Source organism: Salvelinus sp. IW2-2015, linkage group LG11 (genome assembly GCF_002910315.2).
Source record: "Salvelinus sp. IW2-2015 linkage group LG11, ASM291031v2, whole genome shotgun sequence".
NCBI lineage: Eukaryota > Metazoa > Chordata > Actinopteri > Salmoniformes > Salmonidae > Salvelinus > Salvelinus sp. IW2-2015.
Window position 1 is genome coordinate 46,782,253 of NC_036851.1, and position 24,519 is coordinate 46,806,771.

At 43.1% G+C, this 24,519-nt stretch overlaps 1 protein-coding gene across 1 annotated transcript in view; it reads right to left on the reverse strand.

The window, feature by feature from the left end:
* LOC111970495 (alpha-1-syntrophin) overlaps positions 1-24,519 on the reverse strand; it is an 89,642-nt gene that overhangs the window by 21,722 nt on the left and 43,401 nt on the right. The window contains exon 3 of the mRNA XM_023997277.2: positions 233-422. Within this exon, the coding sequence (XP_023853045.1) occupies positions 233-422 (190 nt within the window). The remainder of the gene's footprint in view (positions 1-232; positions 423-24,519) is intronic.

A 24,519-nucleotide genomic window follows, 5' to 3' on the forward strand; every position in this document is an offset into this window, starting at 1 on the left:
TCCCTGTCTCTCCGGCCGTCCCTGTATCTCCGGCCGTCCCTGTCTCTCCGGCCGTCCCTGTCTCTCCATCCGTCTCTGTCTCTCCGTCCATCCCCCGTTCTCTCTCCCCTGTCTGTCCCCTCTGTCTGTCCCCCTCTTTCTCTCTCTCTCTCTATATATATATTTTTTTTTTCTCTGTCTCCCTCTGATCATGTAACTCAGTTCCCATTGAACTGGGTTCCACCCACAGTACCTGTTCTCTGTGTCCGGGGGGCACTGCTTCCTGGTCACCTGGCACATTTTCAGGGGGATGGTCCTGACCTCCTTCAGCTCGGCAGGGGGGGCGTCTGCGCCCTTCTGTGTCGTGGCATTGGGAGTCCCAGGTAGGGGTGCACCGGGCAAGGTGTTCTTAAAGAAGGCTGACATCTCCTTGATGTATTTCACTGAGAGAGGAAAAAAGAGATGGGGGGGAGTTGTATTAAGGAGGATTCATATTGAAGAGGAGAAGGAAGGTATATAAGGTATCATATCAGGTGAATTGGAAGCAGTGAGAGTAAGAACAACTATTCCGACTTTGATACTATAAGGGTCGGTTTCCTAGACACAGATTAAGCCTGTAGACCAAGACTAAAAATCTCCATTGAGAATCCTTTTTAATTCAGAACTACGCCTGGTCCGTGTCCAGCAAACCACCCCTCAATGTTTAGCTAATGGAGTGTGCATTAAAGAAGTTAATTAGTCAAATGAACTTAGAGTTTTGAGTATAGCCTGGGATCTTATCAATGTTGTGAACTTCATAAGTATTTCTCTTCACTGTTGTGACTTATGAAGTCACTGAGTCAAATCCTGATCCTCTTGCTCACCCTGCACACCACGCATCCCTTCTCTCTACATGGCTTATTCCTACACATGGCCTCCTATTCCTACACATGGCCTCCTATACCCACACACGGCCTCCTATTCCCACACATGGCCTCCTATTCCACACATGGCCTCCTATTCCCACACATGGCCTCCTATTCCCACACATGGCCTCCTATTCCTACACATGGCCTCCTATTCCACACATGGCCTCCTATTCCCACACATGGCCTCCTATTCCCACACATGGCCTCCTATTTCCTACACATGGCCTCCTATTCCCACACATGGCCTCCTATTCCTACACATGGCCTCCTATTCCTACACATGGCCTCCTATTCCCACACATGGCCTCCTATTCCTACACATGGCCTCCTATTCCAACACATGGCCTCCTATTCCCACACATGGACTCCTATTCCCACACATGGCACTCCTATTCCCAAACATGGCCTCCTATTCCCAAACATGGCCTCCTATTCCTACACATGGCCTCCTATTCCCACACATGGCCTCCTATTCCTACACATGGCCTCCTATTTCCACACATGGCCTCCTATTCCCACACATGCCTTCTATCCACACATGGCCTCCTATTCCCACACATGGCCTCCTATTTCCACACATGGCCTCCTATTACTACACATGGCCTCCTATTCCCACACATGGCCTCCTATTCCCACACATGCCTCCTATTCCCACACATGGCCTCCTATTCCCACACATGGCCTCCTATTCCTACACATGGCCTCCTATTCCCACACATGGCCTCCTATTCCTACACATGGCCTCCTATTCCCACACATGGCCTCCTATTCCCACACATGGCCTCCTATTCCCACACATGGCCTCCTATTCCCACACATGCTCCTATTCCCACAATGGCCTCCTATTCCCACACATGGCCTCCTATTCCCACACATGGCCTCCTAATTCCCACACATGGCCTCCTATTCCTACACATGGCCTCCTATCCCACACCATGGCCCCTATTCCCCACACATGGCCTCCTATTCCCACACTAATTGACTGACTTTCAGTGCTGACATGATGCACAACCAAATTTAGAATTTGGGAGCAAAACATTTTTGCAGCCCCCCCTCTTGACAGCCGAGACACATTTTAGCTGACATGGCTAATTGAGTGACTATCAGTGACTGACATGACATGAGAAAAACTGCTGATGCAAAATCACATTTTGAGATTGCACCTTGTGTATTCTACTATTCTAACCTGCAGCAGTAAGTTGAGACCCCGACTGAGTTAAAAATTGATCCGAGGGCCTTCAAATGGGAAAACATGAAGCAGACTTAAAAATCTTCAAAAACCTGCTGTATGTAAATATTGTGTGCTATAGCCTGGAAAATAAATACATGTAACTCGATGACAACATATTGACGTTTGTTTCCAACATTAGAGCTGTTTTCTTAAAGAAGTTAAATCCGCTTTGTGTTTTGTTTCCTTGCCACGACACTAACGAGTATTGCGATACTGGTATTGTCACGGCCCTATTATATACAGTATAACCCCTAGGTGCATTGTGGGTACTGAGTGAATGGACTTCGATGATAAATGAAAAGGTACGTAGAGTTACATAAGTTTGGATGATTTCCCATTATCCAAAAAACTAGGAGCATTTTCTAGATTAATAATATGAGGTATTTTCTATTTCCATACATCACTAATGGCAAATATATCATTTAAACCGAGCAGGACAAATGGAAAGGGAAGGGAGGAGGCCATCGCTGAATAGCTTGGCGCTGTAGAAAGTGAAAGCATCCTGGGGTGGAAAATATGACTAAGCTCGATTCAACCAGAGGCAAAAGATGTTTAACAGAATCCAAAAGTTTCCATGAATACCAGTGGCGGGCACATTCATAGCAGGGCTAAAATTAGCTGAGACTGTACTGTTATTACTTTAGCTTATCTGGCAGGCCAAACAAGTAGTTTTGTATGTGTGTGTGTGTGTGTGTGTGTGTGTGTGTGTGTGTGTGTGTGTGTGTGTGTGTGTGTGTGTGTGGTGTGTGTGTGTGTGTGTGTGTGTGTGTGTGTGTGTGTGTGTGTGTGTGTGTGTGTGTGTGTGTTTTTGTGTGTGTAGTTTTTTTGCTCCAATTGCAGAATCCCCGCTAATCTTTTCTTAGGGACTTTTCAGATTCTACCCGTAAATCCAGACTATGCATTTCCTACCCAATTCAGTTCAACACTGTTCACTTAACAGGAGGCGTTTTTTAAAAGGCACGCTAAATCCCTCATGGGCCAAAAAACACAGCCCAGCAGGCGCACTTAATTGCCGAAAAACTGAAAAAGATGGGGTAAACGAAACCACACCTTCCAAATCCCCCTTTGGCATTATTAATGGGGCAGATGTTATTATCATAGGGGGAGATACTATAGCGGTAAACCATGTCACCCACACATTTTTGTGTCCATGTCACAATGTGTGCCACTGGCGACTGGGGGGTGAAGACTGGCATAGTCAGTCAGCACCAGTGGTGGTCATTAGTTTCACGTCCTAACTTGGCAAACACAACTCTCCGTTGCCAAGTCAAAGACAAAAATCCTCTGTGGCTGAGCCCCCATGCTTCCTTGTTGCCGTGGGAGCGACTGGAATTCCATTTCATTAGCTACATTGGGACATTTGAAGCATGCTGTATGCCCCATTAGCCACTGGAATGTCCTTTACCTCCCTCGCAAAATGTTCCTGGCAGACAAAACATAATACAGTCCCTACTCCCAAATACAGCCAGTAATAACAAGAGACAGAACTATACCAGACACACAGCACTAACCCAGACACACAGTACTAACCAGACACACAGTACTAACCCAGACACGCAGTACTAACCCAGACACACAGTCTAACCAGACACACAGTACTAACCCAGAAAGCACAGTACTAACCCAGACACACAGTACTAACCAGACACACAGTACTAACCCAGCCACACAGTACTAACCAGACACACAGTACTAACTCCAGACACACAGTACTATACCAGACACACAGCACTAACCACGACACACAGTACTAACCCAGACACACAGTACTAACCCCAGACACACAGTACTAACCCAGACATACCAAGAACAGTAACTAACCCAGACACACAGTCTAACCCAGACACACAGTATATACCAGACACACAGCACTAACCAGACACACAGTACTAACCCAGACACCAGTACTATACACAAGACACACAGCACTAACCCAGGACACAACAGTACTAACCAGACACAGAACACGACCACGTACTAACCCAGACACACAGTACTAACCCAGACACACAGTATAAACAGACACCAGTGACAGCACTTAACCCAGACCACACAGTACTAACCCAGAACACAGTACTATACCAGACACAAGCACTAACCCAGACACACAGTACTAACCCAAACACAAGTACTAACCCAGACACAGAAGTACTATACCAGACACAGTCTATATAGACCATGTAACTATACCAGACACATAGTACTATACCAGACAACAGTACTATACCAGACACATAGTACTATACCAGAACACAGCACTAACCCAGACACAGAGTACTAACCCAGACACACAGTACTAACCCAGACACAGAGTACTAACCCAGACACACAGTACTAACCCAGACAACTACAGTACTAACGCCAGACACACAGTACTAACCAACACACAGTACTAACCAGACACACATGTACTAACCCAGACACACAGTATAACCCAGACACACAGTACTAACCAGACACACAGTACTAACCCAGACACACAGTACTAACCGCAGCACGACACAGCACAGTACTAACCCGACAACGACCAGACTCAGTACCCCAGACACACAGTACTACCCCAGACACACAGTACTAACCCAGACACACAGTACTATACCAGACACACAGCACTAACCGCAGACACACAGTACTAAACCAGACACACAGTCATACAGACACACGGCACAACCACAGACACCAACAGTACTAACCAGACACAGAGCTACTAACCCAGACACACAGTACTAACCCAGACACACAGTACTAACACAGACACAAGTATTAACCAACACACAGAGCACTAACCAGACACACAGTACAACCCAGACACACAGTAACTATACCAGACACATCAGCATAACCCAGACAACAGCAGTACTTAACCAGACACACAGACTAACCCAGACACAAGTACTAATACCAGACACATACTATACCAGACACCAGTAACATAGCTATACGACACATAGTACTTATACCAGACACAGTACTCGACCAGACACATAGACTATAACCAGACACGTACTATCAGAATAGTCTATACCAGAACACAGAACATAACAGACACAGTATAACCAGACACACAGTACTAACCCAGACACACAGTACTAACCCAGACACACAGCACTAACCCAGACACACAGTACTAACCCAGACACACAGTACTAACCCAACACACAGTACTATAACCAGAAACATAGTACTATACCAGAACACATCAGTACTATACCAGACATAGTATATACCAAACACAGTAACTATACCAGACACAAGTTACTATAACCAGACACACAGTACTATAACCAGACACACGACACAGCACGTCACTAACCCGACACACAGTACTAACCCAGACACCAGTACTAACCCAGAACACCAGAACACCAGTAACCCAGTACTAACCCAGACCACAGTACTAACCCAGACACACAGTCACTGAACCCAGACACACAGTACTACCCAGACACACAGTACTAACCCAGACACAACAGTAACTAACAGACACAATCGCAGCACTAACCCAGACACATCAGTAACTAACCCAGACACAGTACTATACCACAGACACACAGCACTAACCCAGACACACAGTACTAACCCGACACAGAGTACTAACCCAGACACCGCAGTACTAACCCAGACACACAGTACTAACCAGACACACAGTACTATACCAGAACACACAGCACTTAACCGCAGACACACAGTACTATCCAGACACACAGTACTAAACAACACCAGCACTAACCCAGACACACAGTACTAACCCAGACACACAGTACTAACCCAGACACAGAGTACTATACCAGACACAGTACTATACCAGACACATAGTACTATACCAGACACAACTATAACAACCAAGTAACATAACCAGACACATAGTACTATACCAGACACAGTACTATACCAGACACATAGTACTATACCAGAACACAGTACTACAGACACACAGTAACTACAGACACACAGTACTAAACCCAGACACACAGTACCCGTACAACCCAGACACACAGTACTACCCAGACACACAGTACTATACCAGAAAATAGTACTATACCAGACACATAGTACTATACAGACACATAGTACTATCCCAGAACACAGTAATACCAGACACATAGTACTATACCAGACACACAGTACTATACCCAGAACACAAGTACTAACCAGACACACAGTACTTTAACCCAGACACACAGTACTAACCCAGACAACCAGTACTAACCCAGCAAACACTAGTACTAACCCAGACACACAGTACTAACCCAGACACACAGTACTAACCAGACACACAGTTAACTACCCAGACACACAGTAACTAACCCAGGCACACAGTACTATAACAGACACACAGCACTAACCCAGACACACAGTACTAACCAGACACACAGTACTAATCCAGACACACACAGCATAACCAGACACACAGTACTAACCCAGGCACAGAGTACTAGAGACACACGTACTACGACACACAGTACTACAGACACACAGCACTAACCAGACCCACAGTACTAACCAGACACACCGACTTATACGCACACCTAACCCAGAAACAGTACACCGAACGTACTAACGCCGCAAGTATATACCAGACACAGTATATACCAGACACACAGACTATACCAGACACATAGTACGATCCCAGAACACAGTACTATACCAGAACACAAGTACTATACCAGACACAGTACTATTACCAGACACATAGTTACTATACCAGACACACAGTATACTATACCAGACACACAGTACTAACCAGACACATCAGTACTTAACACAGACTACCACACAGTACTAACCCAGACACACCAGCACTAACCCAGACACACAGTACTAACCCGAACACAGTACTATAACCAGACCACACAGTACTATACCGCAGACACACTAGTACTATAACCAGACACATAGTACTATACCAGACACAGTAGTACTATACCAGACACAGTACTATACCAGACACATAGTACTATACCAGACAACAAGTACTATACCAGACACACAGTACTAACCCAGACACAGTACTAACCAGACACACAGTACTAACCCGACAACCATACTAACCAGAAACACAGTACTAACCCAGACACACGTACTATACCAGAACACAGTACTAACCCAGACACACAGTACTAACCAGACACACAGTTACTATACAGACACAGTACTATACAGAACAGTCAGTACTATACAGACACACAGTACTAACCCAGGACACACAGTACTATACCAGACACCAGTACTATACCAAACACGTACTATACCAGACACATACTATAAAACCAGACACAGTACTATACCAGACACACAGTACTAACCCAGACACATAGTACTAACCCAGAACATAGTACTATACCAGACACAGTACTATACCAGACACACGTACTATACCAGACACACAGTCTAACCCAGACCACAGTACTACCCAGACACATAGTACTATACCAGACACACAGTACTATACCAGACACAGTACATATACCAGACACACATACTATACCAGAACACACAGTACTAACCCAACACAGATAGTACTATACCAGACCGACATGCATATCCGAACCAACAGTAACTTATACCAGACACACAGTTACTAATACCAGACACACACGTACATACCAGACACACAGTGACATAACCAGACACAGTACTATACCAGACACACAGTGCTATACCAGACACACAGTACTATACCAGACACACAGTGCTATACAGACACACAGTACTATACCAGACACACAGTACTACACCAGAACACAACAGTACTATACCAGACACATGTACTATACCAGACACACAGCGCTATACCAGACACACAGTACTAACCAGAACAGCGTGCTACACCAGCACACACAGTACTATCCCAGACACACAGTACTATAACCGAGACACCAGTACTATACCAGACACACAGTCTATACCAGACACACAGTACTGATTACCAGACACAGTACTATACCAGACACAGTATATAACAGAACACAGTACTATCCCAGACACACAGTAACTACCAAGACACACAGTACTATACCAGACACACATACTATACCAGACACCAGTACTACCAGACAAGACATCAGACACAATACTATACAGACAAGTACTATACGCAGCCAGAGTACTATACCAGACACAGTACGTATACCAATAACAGGTACTATACCCACACAGTAGTTTTACCAGACACATAGTACTATACCAGACACAGTACTCACACCAGAGCTATACGACATAGTACTATACCAGACACACAGTACTATACCAGACACACAGTACTAACTAACCAGAACCACTATACAGCACAGTACTATACCAGACACACAGTTGCTATACCAGACACACAGTGCCTATACCAGACACACAGTAGCTATACCAGACACACATAGTGCTATACGCAGACACAACAGTCTATACCAGACACACAGTACGCCCTATAACCAGACACACAGTACTACACACACACAGTACACTATACCAGACACACAGTACTATACCAGACACACACCGTATAATACCAGACCTATCAACTATACCCAGACCAACAGTACTATACCAGACACAGTTACTATACCAGAACACATCATACTATACCAAGACACACAGTACTATCAGCTACATAGACACACAGTACTATACCAGACACACAGTGCTATACCAGACACACAGTGGCTATACCAGACACACAGATATACAGAACACAGTACTACACAAAGACACACAGTACTATACCAGACACAGTACTATACCAGACACACAGTACTATACTATACCAGACACACAGTACTATACCAGACACTGTACTATACCAGACACAGTACTACACCAGACACAGTACTATACCAGACACACAGTACTATACCAGACACAGTACTATACCAGACACAGTACTATACCAGACACACAGTACTATACCAGACACAGTACTACACCAGACAGACAGCACTACTAGCATGTGTTTTATTGTCTATGTGGTTATGTGTGTGTAAACAATGTGTCATAGTTGAAGTCAAGACACAATGTTGGGTTATTATCACATAGAGACTTCCATTGTTCCAGCTAAATAGTATTTATTCTCCTTATTAACATGTGCAATGAAGTCAAAGCCACATGTGATGTGGAGGGAGTGTGTACTCCTGAACTTAATGGGGTAAGATTGATAAGAGGCAGGCCTGTAATGTGGGTCAGACTATGTGGACTGACTCACTTGGCTAGAATGGGTAAGGAAGTTAGGTATTCCCACCGCCGGAAATGATTTAGATCGAAGTGGGATAGGCCGATCATCCACACARTCCATCTCATTACAATCATGGGCAAGAGGCTTTGTCCTAAATGACATCCAATTCCTTATGTAGTGCACTACTTTTGACCAGGACTCAAAGGGATAGATAGTAGAGAATAGGGTGCCATTTGGGATGCAAACAGGGACTGAATCATTCTTCATAACTAAGTCAGATATACGACATAACTTAAAAACTTGATTGCTTTGCATAAAATGTCAAGAGAGGTAATTATATAAATGTTCACCAAAGTAGGGAAAGTTAACTGAATCCAGCAGCAGAGGACAAAATGGAGAACTGGAGCGGGTTCCACTTAATCTTCCACTTTTCGATAAGAATCTGGCGATTCTGTCAGCCTTCCACTTTCCATTGTAGCAGTTATTTATTATTCTTTAAAAAATGTTTTACCACAGATAACCATATCAATATTTGCCTATTGCAAGTGGCCATTGCAAGGTGTAACTTCCCGGCAAAGGAATTAAATTGTTAATTTTACTCTATTTTGTTATTCAGAACTAGACACTGCTCTTTGCAGTCAAAGGCAATGTAAATACTATCAATCTATGTAAACCACCCCTGKTGCCAGAGATGGTTCTTGTTGCGCCCATAGCAGGTTGCTATGGCGACATGGCTACAGCAATGGGCCTCTTTTATACTACACTACTTTGATGACAAACTAGGTCCAGGAGAGATACTTGTGTAGTGTAACGAGCAGGGATGCAAACTGCTGAAGGCCCAAAAAGGTGACACTTTTTTGTTGCACTGAACCATGCAAAAAGTCCCTGCTAGGGGGAAATGCAGGTTTAAACTAATTAAAAAACAAAGAATATGATCTACATGATCAGTGTCTGTGTGTAAAATAACAAGGGGTTCATGTGAACCTAACTCACAGCTAAATAATGTAAAGAAAGCAATCCAATGTTATCTGTTGCCTAGACTTTACTGCAAATGACTTGTGCAAATGACTAATATTAAAGTTAGCCATGACAGCCTTTATAATAGAACGCTTGTGACCACACACACATCTACATATTGCACTTGGGRAAAAAACTTMTTGAAGTAGAAATAGAATGAAACAAACAGACATTCTATTTTTTGATCAAGTGCACAAGGCTACATGTGTGCAAAAATAACGTTCACTGAGTTTAAAAAAAGTATAATCCCCCCTCACTCACACACACGTGTTACTGTCAAGTTCAACACAACAAAAACAATATCTTTGGGCTACACTGCACATTATTACATTATACACTTTCTGCCTGTGGACATCTGTTCTACAATGTCCCAGCAAAAGTGAGAGAGAGGGAAAGTGTGTGGTGTTCCTTTCACCTCTATAGTGGCATCCAGCTTAAGCCAGGTCCAGCTCCAGCTACACTTGACCCTGAATCCACTTTGTTAACAAGCAACGCCTGATTTTCACCTAATTCTCTCATTCTGAAAATTAACCACATACTGTAGAAGGAAAACATTTGTTAACAGATAGTGGTTAGTTCGTTAGCTAGTTAGCATTACACACAGATTGCCAGGGTCAGGTAAGCAACTAACACATTATAACTTGAGTAACATGCTGACCAGACCGGACACGTCGCGTGCGCGAGCGTGAAACGATTCGGTTGGCCGTTTTATGTGTGGATTAATTGTCGGAGTAGAGGACCTTGTGCATTTCAGGTAAAATAACAACTCAATGTTGTTAGAGGGTCTATTTCCCTGCGTTTGAGAGGAGCTGGCTACTGTATCTGGAGACTTCCAGCAATTGCTCTAAGCTAACGATATGCTAACTTCAATTATCTCCAAACTGCATGCAGAGACATAAAAATGGTATCCATGAGTTAATCTGACTCTGGGTAAATTAAAAAACAACCTAAATCTCAAAATCTCGCAGTATCCCTTTAATTACCTTAATACCAGTAGACAACATTGAAGATTAAAGGCTTTTAAAATATCCACACATTTGTGAATCATTGCATTAATCAAGTGTGCAACACTATGTGCAATATGTTTAAGATGAGAAGCTCCTGTAAAGTTTGAATTGCTAACCTTTCTGTCTATAAACCTGTTTGTCTATAAACTATAGGTATTTACACTATGCTAATAGCTGAAGCAGGAATTTGGCTTTGGCCACACAACATCCAAGGCTACTGTAAACAGAAAAGTTGCAAATCTGATTTTGAAGAGAGATCGATCTCACTAGACATATTTTACTAATGTAAATCCAGCCTCTATATATAAATACAGGCTGACCTGGGGTCAGTTCATTTCCYCCACTAATGGTAAAGGTTAGCATTGGGGGACGGGAAGCTGATCCTAGATCTGTACCTATGGGAAACTTTCAAAGCACAAATCAAAAGCGTTTCATGGATAATGTGAAGAAATTCCAAAAGGAGCAAGGCCAATATAGAGCCATGTACACTGTCTTCAAAAAGTATTCACACACCCTTGACTTTTTCCAAATGTTGTTGTCTTAGCCTGAATTTAAAATGGATTACATTTAGATGTTTTGGAACATATACCACATAAGGTCAAAGTGGAATTGTGTTTTTCAAAAAAATGTAACAAATTAATTAAAAATGAAAAGCTGAAATGTCTTGAGTCAATAAGTATTCAACCCCTTTGTTATGGCAAGTCTAAACACGTTCAGGAGTAAAGATTTGCATAACAAGTCACATAATATGTTGCAATAATACGAATTTTGATAGACTATCTCTGTACCCCACACATACAATTATCTGTAAGGACCCTTAGTCGAGCAGTGAATTTCAAACACAGATTCAACCACAAAGACCAGGGAGGTTTTCCAAAGAAGGGCACCTACTGGTAGATGGGTCAAAAAAAGAACAGATATTGAATATCCCTTTGAGCATGGTGAAGTTATTAATTACACTTTGGATGGTGTATCAATACACCCAGTCACTACAAAGATACAGGTGTCCTTCCTAACTCAGTTACCGGAGAGGTAGGAAACCGCTAAGGGATTTCACGATGATGCCAATGGTGACTTTAAACATTTACAGAGTTTAATGGCTTTAATAGGAGAAATTGAAGGTTGGATCAACATATTTGTAGTTATGCCACTATAATAACATAATTGACAGAGTGAAAAGAAGGAAGTCTGTGCAGAATAAAAATATTCCAAAACATTCATCCTGCAAAAAGGCACAAAAGTAATATTGCAAAAAAATTGGCAAAGCAAGTGTTATGTTTGTGGCAAATCCAATACAACACATTACTGAGTACCACTCTCCATATTTTCCAGCATAGTGGTGGCTGCATCATGTTAGGGACTGGGGAGTTTTTCAGSATAAAAAATATGGACCTAAGCACAAGCAAAATCCTAGAGCAAAAACCTGGTTTAGTCTGTTTCCCACCAGAAACTGGGAGATGAATTCACCTTTCGGCAGAACAATAACCTAAAACACAAGGCCACATCTACACTGGAGTTGCTTACCAGTAATACAGTGAATGTTCCTGAGTGGCCGAGTTACAGTTTTTACTTAAATCTACTTGACCTGAAAATGGTTGTCTTGCAATGATCAACAACCAATTTGACAGAGCTTGAACCATTTAGAAAATAATAAAAAGGGCAAATGTTGCACAATCCAGGTGTGGAAAGCTCTTAGACTTACCCAGAAAGACTTACAGCTGTAATAACTGCCAAAGATGCATCTACAAAGTATTGACTCAGACGTGTGAATACTTATGTAAATTACATAGAGTACTTATGCATTTCATTCTCAATAAATTAGCAAAAATGTAGATGGGTGAGAAAAAAATCTATTTAACACATTTTAAATTCAGGCTGTAACAACAGAATGTTGAATAAGCCAAGGGGTGTGAATACTTTCTGAAGGCACTGTACATGGTATACTTATAAATAACTATTTCACAAAAATGTTACATTCTGTCAAAGAGCACATGATCAACTTTATAACAAACTTCATGTTTTCCCATTCAACTTCATGTTTTCCCATCTCAAGAGTTAAGGAGTTATTGTGGGGAACTAGGCCTCTGTTAAGATGTCCGCATGCTTCTCATCTGAAACAGTTTGTGCATATATTATGACAACATTTTGTGATGTCTTTGCTTGTTTTGGTCTTCGGCAAGGGTTTTTTTCATCTGTTTGCGAACAACATTTATTCTACAGCAAGCCGATGTTCGGAAGCCGAAGTCTACGCCTCTTCGTCGTTGTCATTCAACTAGAGTCAAATTGCTTTCGTGCCAATTTTTTCTTAGTTAGATGCAAAATTGCACGACTAAGATCTCCTCAGCAAAAACATCAAAATTAATGACAGATTTCTTTAATTCTGACTATTTTGTGGAAGCGTATACTGGCTACGGCATCTCAAAATGGATAAACAGTACTATTGCCAATTTCTTCTCATTTTTTCAAGCGAAAGTATAGAGGCGAACCGAAGCATGCGGAAGGCTTTAGGAGGTAGGGTAGGGGCACTGATCTTGAGGGGGCTTTGCCTAGTTGGAGGGGGGTGTGGGGGTTCAGGGGCCCTGGAAGAGAAAGGGTCAGGGAGGAGTTGTGATTTAATTGAAACATTCTCTTTTGTGGTACTAATCCACCCATGAGCCTGACCAGAATGTGCACACAGGCCAGAATGTCTTTGGGAATAGGACGCACATATTTTCCTCCGGGCCGGTGGTTCAGTCAATGGAAAACACAAACTGTAGTTGAAAGCCCGAGCCATCCCAACCCCAATAAGGTTTTGGAGATAGTTATTTTTATCTGTGGCACAACATTAGTAGAATTATGCAATGCATTTCTACTAATTATTTGTATAATAATTCATTTAACTCTCTGAAGCAGGTTAAGGTTATGAGAAAGAACACAGTTTCATGTTTTAGCTTGTTGTTGGTGTTTTATTCCGGGGAAAAAGGTGGTGCAAAGTGCAAACGCTGAGTAAATCTGTGTGTATCTCATTCAGCATTGACTTCTAAGTTTCAACTTTAGCCAACTCTTGGCCGTGTTGTAACAACACAAAAGTGTGGCTATAGCCAAAACAGACTCCAAACTAAGCCTCTGCTACATATGGCCTATATGAATAGATGCTCATTACAAAATTACATTCTGGTGTATACTCTAAGTGGACCAAAGCCCTGTTGCCCAAGACAGCTTATACTTTGTGTAAGAGTCTCAGTGAAAATAGACAAATTCCAATTTCATTTATGACTGAGTCGAAGTGGCATTGACCCTCACCTTGCAAATAGCAACCAACCAAACGTCAGACTAAAAGGTGGCTAAGAGAAAAGTCTTTATCACTTTACAGCAAAGTAAGTCACGTGGGGCAAATACATTATCAAGAGACGAGTCGAGACTTGAGACCTGCTAATAGAACCCTTGAAGTTGGCGCTAAATGGAATGTGGTGCAAATAAAGAGCCAGCTATGAGGTAGAGGTTTGTTYATATTGAAAGTGATAATTATATTGTCATGGATGTTTTAATAAGACGATAGATATGCGCTTTGGCACTTTGTTCTTTGTTGTAGCCATTATATTTTTCTATGCTGAGGATTGTGTTGAGTAACTTAATATTAAATTGAAATACGGTGGTGTAGAAAAATATATAGACGCTGAATGGTTCCCGAGAAGGTTATTATTGATCATAACATATGTCTAGTCATAGTTGTGAAAAGTGTTATGAAATGTAATGTCGTGTAATATGTTTTATTTGATATAACTGCCGTAATGTTGCTGGACTCCAGGAAGAGTAGCTGGAATGGGGATCCTTATTAAACACTAAATATACAATACACTGGAAGCGTAACGTTTGGCCAGCGAGAGAGCGCGAGCCACATTATCAAGTGTCGAAATCTTATCAAGAGCTGCGTGTGGAAATCTTGATAATAGAACCAGAGCAGTGTAAGAAATGAATAGGAGCATCTCACGGTCTGCAAAAATTACGCATCTATTGTAGCAGACCTGTTAGGCGAACTGGCATTGTCCACGGGCCTTTTAAATTCACCAAGTTTGAATCAAAAGAGCCTTTGTAGCTAGGTTTCCATCCAATTTGTGATAGATTTCCATGTGAATATTCTAAAATCTGCATAAAACAACATGCACATTTTCCCACAGAGATGTTTTTCCATCAAACTGACTTTTTGCGGATGAAAGACTATGCGTGATGAAGTAGTGCACATAAAATAACGTATTCCGTTAAATGCCCATGTACTGAATGAAAAATACAAGTTAAATGGGTTTCCATTGCATTTTTAACTCWACTGATGGTTTTGTCTCAAAAAACTGTTATGTTATGTAGCGAATGTGCCCACTCTGGTCTTGACACATGCACTCTAGCCAAAAGCTCGCAGATACAGTGCGGGTAGGCTACCTACATGAGATTATTAGGGTAGGCTACCAACATTGAGATTATTAGGGTAGGCTACCTACATGAGATTATTAGGGTAGGCTACCAACATTGAGATTATTATGGATAAGAGTGATATTATTTGTATTTGTCAAATGGCAGGCTAGCATCGATCATGTCACCAGAATAAGACCCTCAATATTTATTATATATTTATTTATTGTTCATTATTTATCAAGCTCATCACCTTGCACATTCACCACCCTATGAAGTTCATCATCATTTATTTCATCTGTAGCCTTAATTAACTCCATGCTTTCCGTAGTGAGGAGGTCCACACAACATATCATCGCGTGACTCAGAGTTTAGGCTACTTCGATATGATGGTTATTATATCAATATTTGCACATAAAGGCGTTTCCATTGCCATTTCTCGCATAATACATTTTACAGACACAAAAAGATCCCMCCCATGTCGAACAAACAATTTATCTGTTGGCATTGTACCRGCATTTCATGTTTCCATCAGCCCGGTCGGGACTTTTTTCATGCGTCAGGTAATTCATCCTCATGAAATGGTTGGATGGAAATGTGGTTTGTGTTGTCATAGGTTGTTTTATGTGTACGCTGTTGAAAGACAGTTGGACATTCAAGTATTAACAGCTTGGGTGCTACTAAGCATAGGTGGTCTGGACCGTCAGATATATAGGGCACCATCATAGGGCTAGTTCAGCAAAAAAAGCATGATGGTGCCTCAAAGGTTAGCTCCAATGAATTCGTGTGGAGTAATACTGTAACTGGCTCATGCACTATTTTGTTGGCACAATGTTTTGTTACTTTGATGTGGACCATTGCGATAGTGTCACTGAGTTTCACAAGCCAATTTATTTTGATTGACAGGCTAACCAGAAAACCTCTGACATAACAACCTTCATTCCCTTTCAGTCGGACACTCTTTATAACGTACTATGGGAAGTCAACGACCAATCCTATTCACCTTAAGCAAACTGAAATCATGCACAACAAGCCAACGGATGCCGAGCCCGCCCTCGGGAAGCCCCACCTTCCTGGATATAATACCCTTGCATCCATTTCCTAAATTCTTCACTTTTCAGCTCACCTGAAAGAACGTATCATGCAATTTCCAAACTTTTCAAGCACGTGAAGGCTGCGAGATTCGGCTCCAATTTAGATATCTCTTACTGGAGAGAGAGTACAAGAGTACTCATATCCACCTCCTGTAGCTGTTGTGAGTTTTTGGTCTTGGTATCAGTTTTTGTGTTTGCTAAAAGCTACCTTCTACTCTGCTTGTGTAGCCAGCCCTTCCTTGCTTGAGTAAGCTGGCYAGTGGTAAGAGTAAACGGTAAAAAAAGGCTAACCTCCGACCGTGCCCTAGGGCATGTGGCTTCACAATGAAAATTAAAGATACTCACGAGTGCTGTCATCTTGCCTTGGGGTGGAAACACACTCAGGAGGCCTTGGCTCAGACCAGTTAGTGTGACCATTGTCTGACTTTGTGAGGATGATTGGTGGTGGGAGTTGATAGGGATATCATCCCAGACAAGTGAGACTCATTCCAGTTTCTCTGGCAGTGTTCAAAGTCCGGATTCCAGGGATGATATACAATCCCCTCTTAAGAGATTTCAGAGTGTGAATCGGATGACATCAGCCAGTGGCAGCCTGTAGCCCCGGCTTTGGATTCGGCAGGGGAGACTGAACCATTGCTGGTGAATGTAACTTTAAATGTGTTTTCTTCCCCCACAGCAGAGTTCCTCCAGGTTTGGGGGAAGATATTTACTTCCTGTCCCTGCAGCGGTGAAGCGTCACTTACCCCTGTTTAAAAATGTTGCCGATGTGGCGAGTTACTTAACTACTGTTCCTTGCCACAGTAGTTATGTCATAGCTACGTTTCCTTTCAGTCGGTCACTCGGTATAACATACTAGTGCTCCCAAGTGGCTCGGTCAATGGTGCTAAGTTACTGGTTGCCAAGGTCCCCGAACCCGGTGTGGGCCGGGTATCAGAACGCACAGTTCCTTCACCCCAACGTTCAGACAACGGTTGTCAAGATTGGTGGATATGACCAAACAAGGTAGGACAACAAAAATGGTGGTGCTCTACCCCATCAGGAGATAATGTACTTTTTTAACCCTTTTAGAAACAGTCTGAAGAATGGTTTTCGCAACTCTCAACCGAATTCTGTCTATTATTCTTGCTGTTGGACAGCCAGTTTATGAGCTTACATAAAAGCTACAAGCCTTGCTAAGTTGCCTAGGCTAACTGTTTACCAAGGCTAGCCCTGCCGGCACGAGAGCTTTAGGGTCAGGTTAGCTCCGGCTGCTACTCACACATTGCTGCTGACTGGGAAAAGGCTGCCGTGGGCACAAAAACTGGCACCCAACTGCCAATTAATCAAATGCGCTGCCTCACTGGCAACGTAAAGAGGGGGAGAAAAAGAAGTAGGAACTGCTGCTTGTGCCAAGACAAGGAGGCTCAATTACTTTAGGAAAAAAAATAATTATCAGGGTGTAATCATCTGTAGCTCATGTCATAAGTCCTGGGGAGTTATTCGGCCCAGTGGGAAAGAACAGGAAATTGTGGGTGAGAGGAATTACACGGATCCAACAATACTTCCCGTTTCCTAGGCCTTTCCCAATTCCAAGGGCCTTGCACTCTTCTTGTTTTGCCGATCTCAGATCAGCAGGGAAGGCTGGTATTGGGATATGCAGGGAAGGGGAATGAAGATGTGGCAACATATGTTGCTCGCCCATCACCTGTTGCTTCAGTGACGGAAGTCTGGCTGTGCTAGGGGAAACTCGGACTGGAGGCAGGAGAACTCTGGGAAGTCTGGCTGTTGGCCTCCAGCATGGAGAACTCTGGGAAAGTCTGGGGCTCCAGCTGTGGACTCTAGCTGCGGGGTCAGCTGGAGAACTCTGGAAGCTGGGCTGGTCGTTGGACTCCGGAAGCTGGTTCTCCAGCTGAGACTCTGGGAACGTGCGCGCCCAGCTGGAAACTCGGAGACTGTGCGCTCCTCCAAGCTGGAGAACTCTGGGACAGCTGGCTGGGTCCAGCTGGAGAACTCTGGGAAGTCCTGGCTGTGCTCAGCTCGGAGAACTCTGGGAAGTCTGGCCTGCTCCCGTGGGAACTGACTCGGGGGCTCAGCCTGAGAACTCTGGGAAGTCTGAGCTGTGCTCCAGCTGGAGAACTGCTGGGAAGTTCCTGGACTGGTGGCTTCCAGTGGAAACTCTGGGAAGTCTCGGCTGTGGCTCCAGCTGGAGAACTCTGGGAAGTCTGGCTGTGGCTCCAGTGCGAGAATCCTGGGAGTGCTGGCTTGCGGGCTCCAAGTCTGGAGAACTCTGGGACAGTCTGGCTGTGGCTCCAGCTGTAGAGAACTCCTGGGAGAAGTCTGCTTGGCTCCAGCTGATGAACTCTGGGAAGTCTGCGCTTGTGGCTCCAGCTGGAGAACTCTGCGGAAGTCTAGGCTGTGGCTCCAGTTGGAAATCTGGAAGTCTGGGCTTGTGCGGCTCAGCTTGGAGAACTCTGGAAAGTCCTGGCTGTGGCTTCCAGCTGTAGAACTCTGGGGAAGTCTGGCTGTGGCTCCAGCTGGAGAACTCTGGGAAGTCTGGCTGTGGCTCCAGCTGGAGAACTCTGGGAAGTCTGGCTGTGGCTGCAGAACTCTGGGAAGAACATGGAGAACCAGGGGGGATTCTATTGGCACATTATTCGTTGGACCAAACACACTCGGTCAGGACATATTAGCATCATTGTCATGTAGACTGAGAAATACATGCACAGACACACACAAATAAACACAGAGGGACTTTTCAAGTACCTGATTAGTTCGAGGAGCGCAGAGTTGTGGTTATAATAGCTCCAGAGCTACTTGTCATTGCTTTGTCAGTGTAATGCTGAAATGGTCTACATTTCACTGCCAGGCCTACAATGTCCTCGGAGCCCTATTAGCTAAGGGGTGTTAGTTCTTACTTGAAATGCTGACAAGAAACCCTGGAGCCAATACTTATCACAGGCAGAAATGAACGCCTTTAATATCCAATTCCGGCTCAGACATTCCTGAGTACTGACACATTTTCATGACAGTACATTCAGAAAGTATTCCCACCCCTTGACTTTGTCCACATTTTATTGTGTTACAGCCTGAATTTAGAATTTATTACATTTGGATTTGTTTGTTACTGGCCTACACACAATACCCCATAATGTCAAAGTGGAATTATGTTTTTAGATTTTTGTTTACAAATGAAGAGCTGAAATGTTTTGAGTCAATAAGTATTCAACCCATTTGTTATGACAAGCCTAAATAAGTTCAGGAGTAAAAATGTGCTTAACAAGTCACATAGTAAGTTTTATGGACTCACTCTGTGTGCAATAATAGTGTTTAACATGATTTTTGAATGACGACCTCATCTCTGTACCCCGCACATACAATTATCTGTAAGGTCCCTCAGTTGAGCAGTGAATTTGAAATACAGATTCAACCATAAAAACCAGGGAGGTTTTCCAATGCCTCGCAAAGAGGGGCACCTATTGGTAGATGGGGAAAAAATAAAACAAATCCGCTCAGGGATTTCACCATGAGTGTAACGGCTCTCGTCGTTGGAAGGAGAGGAGGACCAAAGCGCAGCGTGGTACGTTTCCATATTTATTGGAACACTTTTTTCAACACGAACAAAAACAATAAACAGACGAAAACCRACGAAGCTACAGTCCTGAACATGGGAACACAAAATACATGAACACACGAACAGGAACAATCACCCACAAACAAACAGTGAAAACAGGCTACCTTAATATGGTTCCCAATCAGAGACAATGACAAAMACCTGCCTCTGATTGAGAACCATATTAGSCCAAACAACAAACCCAACATAGAAACACAAAACATAGAATGCCCACCCAGCTCACGTCCTGACCAACTAAACAAAGACTAAACAAAGGAAATAAGGTCAGGAACGTGACAATGAGGCCAATGGTGACTTTAAAACAGTTGAATGGCTGTGATAGGAGAACACTGAGGATGGACCAAGAACACTGTAGTTACTCCAGAATACTGGCCTAGTTGACAGAGTGAAAAGAAGGAAGCCTGTACAGAATACAAATATTACAAAACATGTATCCTGTTTGCAACACGGCACTAAAGTAATACTGAAAAAAATGTGGCAAATAAATGAACTGTATGTCCAGAATACAAAGTGGTATGTTTGTGGAAAATYCAATACAACACATTACTGAGTACCACTCTCAATATTTTCAAGCATAGTGGTGGCTGCATCATGTTATGGGTATGCTTGTAATTGTTAAGGTCTGGGGWGTTTTTCAGGATTAAAAATAAACAGAATGGAGCTGRGCACAGGCAAAATCCTAGAGGAAAACCTGGTTTAGTCTGCTTTCCACAAGACACTGGGAGATKAATTCACTGTGCATTAGACCTGGKTTAGTCTGCTTTCCACCAGACACTGGGAGATGAATTCRCCTTTCAGTARGACAATAACCTAAAACACAAGACCAAATCTACACTGGAGTTGCTTACCAAGAAGAAAGTGAATGTTCCTGAGTGGCCGAGTTACAGTTTTGACTAACACTACCGGTCAAACGTTTTAGAACACCTACTCATTCAAGTGTTTTTCATTATTTTTACTATTTTCTACATTGTAGAATAAGGATGCATCTCTCGCATGTGTATTTTCCACCGTGAAGCATGGAGGAGGAGGTGCTATGGTGTGGGTTGCTTTGCTGTGTGACACTGTCTGTGTGATTTATTTAGAATTCAAGTAACACTTAACCAGCATGGCTACCACAGCATTCTGCAGCGATACGCCGTCCCATCTGGTTTGGGGTTAGTGGTACTATCATTTGTTTTTCAACAGGACAATGACCCAACACACCTCCAGGTTGTGTATGGGCTATTTTACCAAGAAGGAGAGTGATGGAGTGCTGCATCAGATGACCTGGCCTCCACAATCCCCGACCTCAACTAAATTTAGATGGTTTGGATGAGTCGGACCGTAGAGTGAAGGAAAAGCAGCCAACAAGTGCTCAGCATATGTGGGAACTCCTTCAAGACAGTTGGAAAAGTATTCCAGTGAAGCTGGTTGAGAGAATGCCAAGAGTGTGCAAAGCTGTGATCAAGGCAATGGGTGCTACTTTGAAGAATCTAAAACATATTTTGATTTGTTGAACACTTTTTTGGTTACTACATGATTCCATATGTGTTATTTCATAGTTTTGATTTCTTCACTATTATTCTACAATGTAGAAAATAGTAAAAATAATGAAAAACACTTGAATGAGTAGGTGTTCTAAAACGTTTGACCGTAGTGTTAGTCAAAACTGTAACTCGGCCACTCAGGAACATTCACTTTCTTCTTGGTAAGCAACTCCAGTGTAGATTTGGTCTTGTGTTTTAGGTTATTGTCTTACTGAAAGGTGAATTCATCTCCCAGTGTCTGGTGGAAAGCAGACTAAACCAGGTCTAATGCACAGTGAATTAATCTCTCCAGTGTCTTGTGGAAAGCAGACTAAACCAGGTTTTCCTCTAGGATTTTGCCTGTGCTCAGCTCCATTCTGTTTATTTTTAATCCTGAAAAACACCCAGACCTAACAATTACAAGCATACCCATAACATGATGCAGCCACCACTATGCTTGAAAATATTGAAGTGGTACTCAGTAATGTGTTGTATTGGATTTTCCACAAACATACCACTTTGTATTCTGGACATACAGTTCATTTTATTTGCCACATTTTTTTCAGTATTACTTTAGTGCCGTGTTGCAAACAGGATACATGTTTTGTAATATTTGTATTCTGTACAGGCTTCCTTCTTTTCACTCTGTCAACTAGGCCAGTATTCTGGAGTAACTACAGTGTTCTTGGTCCATCCTCAGTGTTCTCCTATCACAGCCATTCAACTGTTTTAAAGTCACCATTGGCCTCATTGTCACGTTCCTGACCTTATTTCCTTTGTTTAGTCTTTGTTTAGTTGGTCAGGACGTGAGCTGGGTGGGCATTCTATGTTTGTGTTTCTATGTTGGGTTGTTGTTTGGGCTAATATGGTTCTCAATCAGAGGCAGGTTTTTGTCATTGTCTCTGATTGGAACCATATTAAGGTAGCCTGTGTTTTCACTGTTTGTTTGTGGTGATTGTTCCTGTTCGTGTGTTCATGTATTTTGTGTTCCCTTTCAGGACTGTAGCTTCGTTGGTTTTCGTCTGTTTATTGTTTTTGTTCGTGTTGAAAAAAGTTTCCAATAAATATGGAAACGTACCACGCTGCGCTTTGGTCCTCCTCTCCTTCCAACGACGAGAGCCGTTACACTCATGGTGAAATCCCTGAGCGGATTTGTTTTATTTTTTCCCCATCTACCAATAGGTGCCCCTCTTTGCGAGGCATTGGAAAACCTCCTGGTTTTTATGGTTGAATCTGTATTTCAAATTCACTGCTCAACTGAGGGAACTTACAGATAATGTATGTGCGGGGTACAGAGATAGAGGTCGCTTCATTCAAAAATCATGTTAACACTATTATTGCACACAGAGTGAGTCCATAAACTTACTATGTGACTTGTTAAGCACATTTTTACTCCTAAACTTATTTAGGCTTGTCATAACAAATTGGGTTGAATACTTATTGACTCAAAAACATGTTCAGCTCTTCATTTGTAAACAAAAATCTAAAAACATAATTCCACTTTGACATTATGGGGTATTGTTTTATGTTATGCTGGTGAATGAGGACCCAAAAGCGACTTAATAGAAACAGAGTCTTTTATTCCAGTCTTTAACAAACAATGATACTCCTGGATAATATCCTAGGTAAATCCAAAACAGGAAACTGAAATCCTCTCGTCAGTAGAGAAGAACGACTGGAACGCGACCACAGACTGCAGGTCGCTTCAGGAAGGCACAGGCCGTAGCTGACATAGACACCTGCTCACACGCAGCATCTGAAGAAGGCAAAAACACGACAGGGCGGAACAAGGACACAGAACAGCAACATCAAACAAGAATCCGACAAGGACAGAAGCGGAAAACAGAGGGAGAAATAGGGACTCTAATCAGAGGGCAAAATAGGGGACAGGTGTTGAAAGAGTAAAATGAGGTAGTTTAGGAGAATGAGAAACAGCTGGGAGCAGGAACGGAACGATAGAGAGAGAGAGCGAGAGAGGGAGAGAGGGAGGGGAGAGAGGAGGGATAGAAGAGGGAAAGAACCAATAAGACCAGAGAGGGAAGCACAGGACAAGACATGATGACAAAGACAAAACATGACAGTACCCCCCCACTCCACGAGCGCCTCCTGGCCGCACTCGAGGAGAACCCTGGCGGCAACGAAGGAAATCATCAATCAACGAATGGTCCAGCACGTCCCGAGATGGAACCCAACTCCTCTCCTCAGGACCGTAACCTCTCCCAATCCACTAAGTACTGGTGACCACGTCCCGAGAACGCATGTCCATGATCTTCCGTACCTTGTAAATAGGTGCGCCCACGACAAGGACGGGGGGGGGGAGGGAAGACGAACGGCGGGCGCGAAGAAAAGGCTTGACACAGGAGACATGGAAGACAGGGTGGACGCGACGAAGATGTCGCGGAAGAAGCAGTCGCACAGCCGACAGAGATTGACGACCTGAGAGACACGGAACGACCAATGAACCGCGGAGTCAACTTGCGAGAAGCTGTCGTAAGGGGGAAGGTTACGAGTGGAAAGCCACACTCTCTGACCGCGACGATACCTAGGACTCTTAATCCTACGTTTATTGGCGGCTCTCACAGTCTGCGCCCTGTAACGGCAAAGTGCAGATCTCTCTCTTTGG